Consider the following 12,327-nt stretch of genomic DNA (forward strand, 5'->3'; position numbering starts at 1 on the left):
GTAGACCTAGCCTTTCTGGGGAGTGGGAAGGAACATCTTGTAGAGTCTGAGTATTTGCAATGTAAAGTTGGTTGGTCTGCAACTTTCTGTGTTGGCGAGTGACAAAAAGAGCTGATAGTAAACATGCATTGGCATAATATGGTATCATTTATTGCACTGATGTGCGCAACCTAATAGCAGCGTATTGCTCCATGGCCCATTGCCTCAGGCTGGTAGGAGTTTAGAGTCAGCTACGTGGGAAGCAAATTTAAAAGCTCAGTTTGGCACAGGGGCATTGTGTAGCAATACTAAGAGGTGGTACCATGGTGAGTTTTCACTTGATAGCATGTTTAAATCTAGCCTGCTGCTTCTGTGTACCTTGGAGGAACTGAAATACAAAATAGTAAAATTTTTTTTTTTCCAACTCAGTTGCCCTTCTTTCCAGAACTGTCGGCACAGGATACTGGGAGTTTGGAAAAGTGTTCCAAAGACCTAATGGTGTACAGTGCACAGGATAATCCAAGCTTGCAAGTCATGAGTCATGCATGCTGCCTTCCTTCCTTAATTTGTGATGTTGCCCCATATTCCACTTTGATGCCATTTAGCTGGGGAGCAGGCTTCCAGGAACAGTCCCCCAAAAGGCACATTAATACACAGTCCGGAAACTGTGTTAGTAGAATTACATTACTGCGGAATATGTATCTTGGAGAATTAGGAGGGGAGGTAAATGAGCTGGTAAGATTTCTTTTGCATTTAATTTGCATAGTTCTTTGATAACATTAAGGCATCTTAGGGTAAAAAAAAAAAGCACCATGAAAACCAGCACATAACACCACTTGCCTTTGAACCTATCCCAAACAAAAATTTTGCTGTAATAATGTGTGCAGAGGAAGAAAGAGGCAAGAAGTAGGTGTATTAACTGACTTGCAGAGTGTGGGTAAGCTTGAAATTTATGATGTTCTGTAGATCTTGGCAGTCTACCAAGGATTCCCCTTGTCCCCTCCGCTTTTCAGTATGCAGAAAGCCTACTGAGATGAGAAGTAAACAGCATATTGCTATCAGACATGACTGGGAACATGCTTAAGTAGTGGATTCAGTTTAAGATCCAGTTAAGTGCTGCAGTGTTGCTATGTTGATGAGAAGAGCTGTATTTTAAAACCCTCCATATGTAAACGAACTTTCTGTCATCTGCATGAGAAGAAACAGGACAAGATCTGGGATCAGCAGGCTCAGCTCCATTGACTTGCTCATCCCAACAGGCCATTTAAAAATAGAATGGTGCAGTAGTGGCCTTAAAAATATTCTTGCATTGCTTCCTTGGGAGGATAAAGAAGTGCTTTTAATATGAATAGATTCATGAAAAGAAGGAAGGAAAGAAAGGGAGGATGTGTAAGGAACAACAAGCAGTTTGGAAATTCTGGTTGATAAACATCTTAACATAGTCTAAATGAAGGGAATATGTTGGTGGGCTCTTTTCCATGGGGGTGGGAGCCAGGCTCAGCTGACAGTGCGGGCATTTTGTCCTGGCCCCCACCCCAAGATCTGGTAAGGGGCAAACGCTCACTCCAGGGGTGATGCAGCCTCCACTGCCTGTTGCTGCTACACAGTGCAACCTCTGCAGCCTCCTCAGTCCATTGACTCTGGGGACAACAGTCACCTTACGCTTAACAGGATGCATCTAGCTTGCTGTCTTTTTTATGGCATGTTTCATAGCCATACTTAATTTTCTGGCCAGGAGACAGTTACCCTGTGATCCCTAGCCTCTGATATTTGGTATCTAGCAATATTTCAGGAAACTGCTGGTTTCAGTTAGCATGGGTTGTGTTTTGCAATTTTGCGGCATTTTTCGGATTTCGGATGGTAATTGCCAGCAATTTGCCGGGAGAAACAAAACTGCAAGAACCTCTGCACACCCTGCACACTGGGGTGGGGGAGCCCGGGATGCCCCGAGGGGCTGCGGCTCCAGACAGCACTGAAAAAGGGGCCGCCTCCTGCAAGAAAAATGCTGTCCCGCCGGACTGTTAGCCATGGTGTCACAGAGATGGTGTCTGGATGGGGCCTGAATGGTTGCCACATTTATGAAGTGCCCTTGGGAGTTGGATTTGAATAAATTTAAACCCAGGAGATTTTGTTCAGAGGGTTTCTCCCATCTACGACTTCTGCAGTTCTTTTGTCACACTCAAACACTTTGCAATTTCATTATTATTATTTTTAATGCAGACAAATTTTTCTGAAGCAAAAGCTGGCAATGAAAATCTGAAGATCAGTTTCCGAAACAAGAATGCTTAGCCATTTCACATTGCGAGCAAAATTATACCAGCATGCTAATAGTTTGACAAGTCTGTTCTTGAGCAGAGCTGTTAAGCAGATAAACAAACAAACAAAAACTCTGCTTATGCTTATATGTTGTGCTTGTGATGTTTGCTTTTCCCCTCCCTCTAAAAATGTTTTTAATGAGAAGAATGTGGCTTCAAAATGTCCTTTTACTTCTCTCATATAAATTAGTGTCATGCAACCCCCCCCACCCCGATATATGTTGTAGATGCTTAGACTGTGATAGCTCCGTACATTACGAAAAGGGTATTTGGAGTAATTTTAAACAATATTCTGAAATGACCAAGGTTTAAATTTGGCCTGGGATACTGAGCAGCCCACACTTCCCACACTCTGCAGTTCCTTTGCTTTCCAGTCCCTTAGGAGTGTTATGGAGAGGTTTTTCCCATTCCCGCTGCAGAAACAGCAAAGTGAACCATGAGCAATCGCTGCGCTCTGCTGTAGCTGTCGCAGCCCAGGATTTGATAGGGACTAGTGGAGGCACCAGCAGGATCTGGCAGTGCTGCAGGGGAAGGACGGTTGGGCTGGTGCACGTTCGTCATCCCGAGTGGGCCAATCTCACAGGGAGGAACAGCGTCTTGAGAAAAGCTGTGAAACTCAGCCCCGGGAAATTTCAGGCTTCTGTCTGGAAATAGTGAGCCCACTCATAGTCTGTAGATTTAGACAAGTAGAGCAAACTTTCCCTAAAAGATGTGGCCTCCTATGAACATCTTGCTACTTCGCTCTTCTGTGTGCCACTTCTTCTGCTTAGAGTCTGTTCTGCCACCTTGTTAGCATCCCTGTTTTGCTTCAGAATGAATGGTGAACTGTATGTCACTGTTTTTTAGCAAGTTTCTTCTTCCTCAGTCCACCTTAGTGTTGTGAGCTTTTTTCCTCTGACATGTCCTTGTTCCTCTCTTATCTTTAGTATATTCTTTCTGTACCTCAAACTGTGCTTCCCCATGTCTTTGGGCCTTTTACTTCCTTCCATAGAGCCATGGAAAATAGGGGCAGAGCTGAGAGGAGACATTTTTCCACCTCGGTGTAAAACATTTTCCCCTCCTCTCTTGGTGGGATGGTAATTCTTGAGAAGATGACCGCAGGCTTTTGTCATTAGGCAGGGGTCCAGAGTGGGAAACTGGAGTTGCATCTCTCCAGGGCTTGCTGAAAAGCTTTGGTTCAAGAAGTAGTACGGTCATGGTGGGGTCAGTCTTGGCCATTGCACACATGTCATGACCCTAACTTTGTTTCAAAATCCAAACCAGCTTGAGACCAAGCTGTAAAAAGAAATGCATGTAATAAAGAGAGTTTACAGAGCCGGCAGAAGCCTGAGTACAGTAATTTATTTATAGAAAGCATGTGGATTGGTTAATAAGGGGAGAGCGCTGCACAGTATGAGTTGTAAAAGAAAGCAGAGGCTGTGAATTCTGCAGCATTTCATCAGAGTCCTTTGTAATGCACCAGCCATACCTGGCCATTACCTCCATAGAGGGCATCATTGTAAGGTGTGAAGAGGTCGAGATTTCTCCAAAGAGCCTAGTGGTTTGGGCTGCTTCAGTTCTGGGGTGCCAGTCTCAAAAGAATCTGTAAAGAGTTTAAGAATTTAGTCCAGGAAAAAAATACACTATTGATGTCCATCAGCTATAATGGATGCTACGTATAGGTTTCTGCCTGGGAAATGTAGAAATCGGTGAGGAGAAAGGTACAAGAACTGTGACTTCAGTGAAACTTTTTTTTTGTGGTTTTTATTATTATTTGTGATAAAAATTAAGAAGTGTAGTGGGCCTACCTCTTGCTAGAGAGCCCGACACACCTTTGGGGATGGTGTTTGGGAAGGGTGTTGGGAGAGCACGCTGTTTGACTGGAAGTCTCGGGGCAGTGGAGAACTGGAAAATACCAATACTAGGACCATTTCTAACTGTCCATTTAGAAAAAAAAAGTACAGAACAGTTAATGGATGTGGCCCCACCTCCTGTAAGACTATACTGGAGAAAAAACGTTTTTTGTCAGAAGTCAGCTGAGGTGAGTTACAGCCCACCACAGCTGGAGGGGCCCGTGGTGCTGCCTGCCTCCCGGCCATGCCATCCACCTCCTGCCAGCTCTGGCTCTGCTCCGCCTGCAGATCGGCAATCCCCCACCCTGCAGTTTGCTTTTTTCTGTGTTAACTTTCTGCCGTTTTAGTGATCTCAGTCAGCTTATCATATGATCTGATGAGTGCCAGAACAAGCTCAGTGCTCCTGGGAGAAATATGTGACAGGAGGCTGGAGGGAGGCAGGGGCAGGAAGGGTAGGAGTTCCCTACCGCAGGAGCTGGGATCTGTTATCTCAGCTCCAGCTGTACTGAGAAAGCGTACCCTTATGGTGGCGTAGCTGAAGGGAGACAACGTCTTGTTCTTGTCTCGCTATCGTGAGACAGGCGAAGAGAACTATTGCAGGTCTGATGCATCACTTGAAGAATCCTCCCTTTTTTTTTTCTTTTTTTTTTTTTTTAACTCGTGAAGACCAAAACAGAGATGTCCTTTTGCAACCCCCTAAGCATGCTTACATTTACCCAGTAAAATATCATCCAGGTACTAGGCATGGGTGCGTGGAAATAAAATATGCAAAACGTGGAGTTTAACTATTCTGGTATGTTAATAAACTATCAGTACTGACTACGAGTTTTGCTAAAGTAAACAGAAGGGAAGCTGTGAATGTAATCTGGCCGTGCTTAATCTTGATCATCCTTTTAATGTGGAGAAAAGGAAATGGGTTCTAAGATTTGTGTAAGAACATTTAAAAAAGAAATATTGCTTGTTTTTAAGCCATATAGAGTATTTGTTGTTTTTCATATGAAATATCAGAAGAGAAGGATCCAGCACAGTTGGGTAAAACCCAGCGGCTGAGCTCTTGTCCAAATCGTTTGCTCTGTGTTTTGCTGAAGGGATGAATGAGAGGCTGGTGCTGACAGTTCTCTCTTTTCTTCAGGGTCGGCATGTCAAGACAGGTCAGCTGGCAGCCATCAAAGTCATGGACGTTACCGAGGTGAGTAGAGGAACGTTCTGCTTTATTAGCAATACGGGTAAAATTTTAATAATAAGAGATGGTGTATGTCTTAACTCATATTTATTTTGGAGGGCATGGTCCTTGCATGTGATTGTTTGCTTTCTGTTTGCAGGACCTGACCTCTCGAGCCCATCTGCCCTGTATGAGATTTCCGTGTGCTTGTGTGCAGGGGCCTCTGGCCTTCACAAATTGCTTTGGCTGGTCCCAAGGGCGTATGAGCATACGTAGCATACATCTCTCTTTTCAGAAAGTTCTCAGGAGAGGGAAAAAAGATTCCTTGCTTCCCACTTTTTTGTCTTAAATGTAGCATCTTGCTTTTACTGAAAAAGAAGATGAGGAGGCTGCTTGACATAGAGGACAGTAGTTTCCCTGGTACATTTGCAGCCTAGAAAGAGTATACGTTTATTCAAAGGAAATGGGTCCAATAAAGCTCCCAGAAGCCTGAAAGCAGAAACATCTGCAGGAACGATGAGCAGATTGCTGGCAGAATTCAGCAGTGTAAAGTAGTAGTTGTAACTGACCCATGGGGATTTACTGTGGAGCTTTAGATGGGAAAGACGGGAAATTAACCCAGCCAAAGAAATAAAAAAGATATGCCCATATTTGAATCCTTAGATGTCTTGCAGTTGATGCTGTTCAAAGAGCAATCAGTTTAAATTAAGTCTTCAAAACAGATCAGGAAAAGCATGGATTTTTCCCTGTTGATTCCATTTGTGTTTTATAGAGTTACATCTGCAAATTAACACAACAGCTTCAGACTTCAAATCGAATGAGTTCCTCCTGTGTGATATCTGCAATGTTTGACTGATATTGTACTTCTGAAGAGAGGTTGTGCCTCTTCAAACCAAGTGTGTTATTTTGCTGAACTCCTCAACCTTATATAGGTATTAGGGGAAAAGTATGTCAATGTGTGTGTCTTAGGCAAGCTGTTTATATTAAGCAAAACTCCTACAAGGGTGTTGCTGCAAAATGTTTTATATTTTGGCATGTATATAGGCACCAATAAGTAAAAATGGCCTTGAACACAAGCTCCTAGGTGAGTGGCTGGGGTAAACATGCAGGAGAAGGAGGCAAACAAGAAGGCAGGGTTAGGTCCACTGCAAGGACTTTAGTCATATCTCTGAATCTCCTTGTGATTGATGGGCAGTGTGACTGCCGCTCTCTAACTTAAGCTGTTGTGGCTGCCAAGAGCTAGACATTCTTGCTTTGTAAGATGGCCTGATAAAAATCAATTTTCAGCTGGAGATTTTCAAAGGCTGCCTTCATGAGGAGGCAATGCTCTTCTGCTGCAGTTAACAAGCAGACAAACCAGAGAAGAATGAAGGTGCATTGACACACAGTGAATGTTCTTTGCACAGCAAATGTTTTCGTTTGTGCAGCGGTTTTGCACAGGGCAGCTTGCTGGACTGTGCACAATGAAGGCTTCTTCCATAACATTAAGATTGGCTGTACTGCAACACTCCCTCTGTTTTTAATAGCATATATTAATCACAAACAGTTGTAATGGAGAGGTTGCACAGCAAAAGGAAAACAATTGAAAAATGCTGTCTGTAGTATGGCTGAGCTCATGTTGCGGGAGATGGCTTATATTTTGAAACTTTCTGTAATTTTTGGCTGGTTTTGACATGCTAGTTGTGTGTTGGCACTGTCTATCTTTTATCTCACAAGCTCATGCTTTTTTAGGGGATGAAGGGCAGTCAGAGGGAGGAGTTTGGAGATGTTAGCCCCATGCAGCTTAAAAGTGTTGTCGTTCCTACCAGTGGAGCTCATGTGTTTTTGCTTCAAAGTAATGAGTGCGCGGAGGCTAAAAATGTGGTGTAAATTCTTCCAAGTCGTGCTAAGTCAGCTCCACTTTTTAACACTAGGCATGGGTGATACCGTTGCATGTACCATTTCCTCAGTGGCAGATGTGGCTGTAGGATATTCCTGTCCACTCTTGCTCGCTGGTTCATTGCCTGTCTCCCAACACTTGTGCTGGCACAACTGCCGGGGGGCCAGATGGTGACCTGGATCAATGAACAGGCCTCAGTTCCAGCTTAAAAATACCCTCACTCCTCTCTTTCCCCAGTTATTTATAACCTGGATCGGTTCGTTGATCTCCTTTAGCACATGACATTACAAACAGTTGTGCCGTCGCTATGAAGAAGGTGGCATGAGACTGGAAAAGAGCTGCTGACAGCCGTGGGGGAGAAGGGGCAGTAGCTCAAATTGATGTTGCTGCCAGAGATGGCCATGTCATCAAGCCATGGCTTCAGTTCCTCAAGAGATGGTTAAATACAAGCAGTGCTGTGGAGGATATCTGATTGTTTTGTCTAAGCTGTTTTGAGAACAGACACAAGACTTTCTTTCTTCTGGGATACCTCTGATCCAGTGCTTGCTTTGCCAAGTGTTTAACAAATTAGAAAGCCTAATGTGTTGGCATGCCCTGTGGCCACACCCCACATTTTCAGTTTTCAAAGCCCCAGTTCTGCAATTCACACACGGTTCAGGATCAGTGAGGTTACATCAGTTCTGGGCTGTAAAGCTTTGATCACCCAAACGGGAGGGATGTCAAAGTCAGACTGAAGGCTTTCCTTAAAAAGTTTTGGTTGGCATGAAGAAAATGAGGTAGTATAACCTCCGACCAGAGGTGTTGGAAGAAACATTACAGCTCTGTAATGTACATGGCGCTGTGGAAATGCTCTTCATCCTTCTCAGCTTCTGTTGTGGTTTTCTCTTCAGATTTTGATTTTGAAAAGAATGGTGGTAAGGATGAGAAAAAAGGAGGTGGGCTGAAGATATCAGCTTGATCTTGGAATATATTATGACTAGTTAGTACTGCTGCCTGAAACATTGGGGGGGTGTTAATGTGCATAAAACTTTCCTGATTCTTCCACTTTCCTCCTCTCTAAACAAATTAAGAAAAAATCTAGAAGATTGTATGGATCTTTATAGATCCTTAAATCTACAGCAGTAAAGCAAGCATGAAAGGGTCTGTAAGATCTAACGATCTGTAAGTCTTCCTACAGAATAGTGCATATGTAGGTCCTATTCTCGCTTTCTGAGGGCAAAGCTAGAGTGCATGTAGGGTGAAAAAGTTTCACTGGAGCATAGAACAAATAAAAACAAAAAACCACCAGTCCTCATCAATTGAAAGCTATTCTGTTGTTGGAATAAGCCCAATGACCGTAAAAGGGGAACAGTATGAACTATCAAGCATATACACACTTTAAAAATTATTTTCCAAAATGTGCCTATGTAGAGTGAATCTCAGGCTGCATGCGCGTTGTGGGGAGAGGCGTTATTTGAAAGAGGCCTTTAGTCTGTCTTTAATCTGTTTATTGTGGTGCTTCTGTTCCTTTTGGGGCATTGTTTTGGAGAAGGCAGTGTTCAGTCTGTGTTGACCCCTTCCACTCACTGACCATAGTGTTAGGTTTTCATGAGCTCCTTGCCGGGTACTGGTGTGCAGCACTGTAGCGTCCCAAGTGAGCTGTGACTGATGTTATCAGATGCAACGCAAGTTCGCTGTGAGATTTGGCAGTCAGTGTTTAGTTAGAAGAATCCATTTTCTTGTGAAGCAAATAACATTTAAAACCTGAGCAAAGCTTACTTGGCAAATCTGCCAGCATCTAGGCTGTTAACTTGCATTACACCCTAAACAGCCTGACTCTGCTTAACTCTTTTGGAGTCTTTCTTTGCAGCTGCACAGTTGTTTCCAGTGTCACTCCTGTGTTCCCCTTCCAGCAATGCTTTTCTCTTTGAAAGGTTTAGTAACTGATTTTGAGGGAAAAACACAATTGCTTCTTTTCTGTTTGTTATAACCCCTGATGCTGCTGCTTCTTCCTCCTACCTCTTCCCACACACACTCTTGGCATCCCTTGGGAAAGTTTTCCGCATGCCTTTTTAATAGCAGCATTTCTCAGCTCTTGTGCCCAGTGTTTCATGACTTGTCCAGTCTAGTCTGTGTAAAATTGTGCTAAGTAAACAACTGGATACTGTATCCTGCTGATTTATGAAAGAAGCTGGATTGCTTTTAGTGCTTGCCTGTCTTGCCCTTTCTGTACATGCTCTTCAGAAAAATTAGCAACCCCAACGCAAAACCTCCAGGCCTGCAGAGAAATGTGGCACATCTCCCATACCTAGACAGGAAAGGTTACCCAAATTATTCATTGCCATCTTCCCGACTCTGCTGACTGCTTTTTTCTGTTGCAGTAGGCAAGTCACTGATTCTTACGAGTCTATCTTACAGCCTACGTGGTGTTATAAATGGTGATCATGTGAATGGTCTATCCATCGCTGTAAGACATCCCAAAAGCAGTCTGCAGGAAGGCTACAGATAAATAAAAATGGGTGCATGTTCCCACATAAACTGGAAGACAAAATGAGGGGAAAACAAAAATAATAAACACCAAAAGTTTGCCCTGACTTTTATGTGCAGTTTTGGGTTGCTTTTTTGTTTTTTTTTCCCCATGAAAACCCAAAGACAGTCCATGGATTTTGATCTGTTTGCAGGGAAAAAAGTTAATAAAGGTGATGCCTCACTCTAGAAGACTGGGAAGTAGAGATCCTTATGGCACTGTGCAACAGAATGGGGTCAAGGCAGACTGGAGATGCTGAATATGTGCTGGCCTTTTAGTGTGGAGACATGAATGCACTGCTTTACCTGGCTTAGTGCAGCTGCCTGATAAAGTACTTACATACTAGTCCATGACTGTACTTACTGTGAAGTTAGCCAAATCAAACCTGAAGCCAGTAGAGTTACCAAAAGCCTTTGCCATGTCTCTTCCTCTTGTTATGGACTGGGGAGAATGGATCAGGGACCTAAAAATCCACATTGTTCCCATGGCAAGTACTGGCACCCTGCTTGCTTGTCCCTCAAATGTGAGGTTTCTTAGTACTAGTTTGTACAAAATTGTGTAGGCTTTGGTTCAAGAATTACCTGGCAAAACAAGTAATTGTTCTGTGGAAAAGGAATAAATAGGAAAGGTATTTACAAATGTGGGCAGCCCTGCTGTCCAGTCTCTCCTGAAGCTGATTAACCTCTGATCTCTTCCAAGGATTAGGTTAAAAAAAAAAAAAAAAGAAAAGAAAAAAAGATTAAAAAAAAAAAAAACAGGCTGCTGGGAACTTTCTATTACAATTCAGAGGAAAACAACTGGACAGACAGGTCCCTTGAGCTGTAACATCTGGTTTGGGAGGAAGTCGAAAAGAGCTATAGTAGTCTTGCAGCCAGCAGGGCAACCTTTTTTGAGCTGCAGAGCATTTGTATAACTGTTTCCCTCCTTAATTTGAGGTCCTGCACCTACCTCTGCTGCATGCCCTTGCCCAGCAGCTTGGCACAGTTCTTACCCCTGCTTTATCATGACCCTGATGGCAGAAGGCTCAGCCCTGGGGTGCTGGCAGAGTCTGGGGTGCTGGCAGGGTCTGTGGTGGTGGCTGACATTTGTGTGGGACCGGGCTCTGCTGCAGCCCCCATCAGCTCTGTGCTGCTCATTTTTCTGCAAAACCCCCATTCAGGTTGGGCAGGGGTGGTCCTGTCCATCTTCAGGGTGAGGGCTGTGCATAGAATCACAGAATGGTTTGGATTGGAAGAGACCTTTAAAGGTCACCTAGTCCAACCCCCCTGCAACCAGCAGGGACATCTTCAACTAGATCAGGTTGCTCAGAGCCCCGTCTAACCTGACCTGGAATGTTGCCAGGGATGGGGCATCTACCACCTCTCTGGGCAACCTCGGCCAGTGTTTCACCACCCTCACTGTGAAATACTTCTTCCTTATGTCTAGTCTAAATCTACTCTCTTGCAGTTTAAAACCATTACCCCTTGTCCTATCACAACAGGCCCTGCTAAAAAGTTTGTCCCCATCTTTCTGATAAGCCCCCTTCAAGTACTGGGAGGCGGCAATAAGGTCTCCCCGCAGGCTCATAGGGCCTTGCGAGGGGCTTGCATTGTCTGTCATGTGGCAACACCGCTGTCCTTGGGTGGCAGAGCAGCACTTAGGCTGCCAGATCATAGTCCTGACGGAGTAGAGCGATATGAAGAGCCTTACAGTTGTGCAAGGAGCAGTGACTTTATGTCCCAGCAAGGCAAATACATCTAATACCCAGCTTGAGTCCAATCCGTAATTTTTGGACGTGATCCAAGAAACCTTCGTGGAGCAGTGCTGGCACCAGTTTGGATAAAGGGCAAACTTTCACTCTCTTCATCTGAGTCCTGGGGTGGTTAGCAAGGCTGTTGGGCTGGAGAAGCTTGTTTGTAAAGGGGAGGATGTCAGGTTTGATGCAGCTGCAAGAAGGAGGTTGAATAGGGAACTCCACATGCGGTTTGAGGTCAAGGCAGAAAGCTGTGGCTGTTACTAAGCAGCTTGGGAGATGATACGCAACATGGATTGACTGGAGAGAGCTGGTGTTGAGCACAAAGGCTCTGCATTGCTGTGTCCCAGCAAAGAGCAACTTCACACTGATACTGTGTGGTGGGGGGAAGAACTGGCAACAGGGAGAGAAAAAAAGATATAAAACATTCATACATGCTTGTTTCTCTAGCTGCTTTTTTCAGCATACCGTTTCTTCTTAGTGCAAGATTTCCACCTGAGTGGAAGACTGTTCGCATGCACAGCCTATCATCAGGTGTCCTTGTGGGTATTTTGCTCTATTAACATGCTTGTTTTGGAACCTGACTGTTTCAAGGCTGGAAGAAACAGATGTTTTCCTTTTGCCGTGAAGATCCTTGAGGGCACCATTGCTGCCTCACCAGCATCTATTATCTGTCAACAGCGAAAGAGCCTTGACTATGAAGGTTTCATGGTGCTCATTTAGTAGTATTCCTGTTGCATGGCTTTTCAGCTGAGACCAGGAGATGGCTTCATCCTCAATGTTGATTGTGGATCACTGTGTTAAGAAAGTGCAAAGAAAGCTGTGTTGCCTCTGCCTTCTCCTCATCCATATGCTTATGACAAGTCTGATGTGGAAGTTTTTGTCCTGTCTAGCAGAAAATGTTTTGCCACTGCTCTGTAAA

At 44.1% G+C, this 12,327-nt stretch overlaps 1 protein-coding gene across 13 annotated transcripts in view; it reads left to right on the top strand.

The window, feature by feature from the left end:
- The window catches only part of MAP4K4 (mitogen-activated protein kinase kinase kinase kinase 4), a gene marked incomplete at its 3' end in the record, with an annotated part of 164,845 nt that overhangs the window by 71,789 nt on the left and 80,729 nt on the right, over positions 1–12,327 (top strand). For all 13 annotated transcript variants that reach the window (XM_082009076.1, XM_082009071.1, XM_082009072.1 and 10 more), the window contains exon 3: positions 5,259–5,315. In XM_082009076.1, the coding sequence (XP_081865202.1) occupies positions 5,259–5,315 (57 nt within the window). The remainder of the gene's footprint in view (positions 1–5,258; positions 5,316–12,327) is intronic.

Source organism: Phaethon aethereus (assembly GCF_964289735.1).
Source record: "Phaethon aethereus genome assembly, chromosome: 1".
In the NCBI taxonomy this organism is placed as follows: domain Eukaryota; kingdom Metazoa; phylum Chordata; class Aves; order Phaethontiformes; family Phaethontidae; genus Phaethon; species Phaethon aethereus.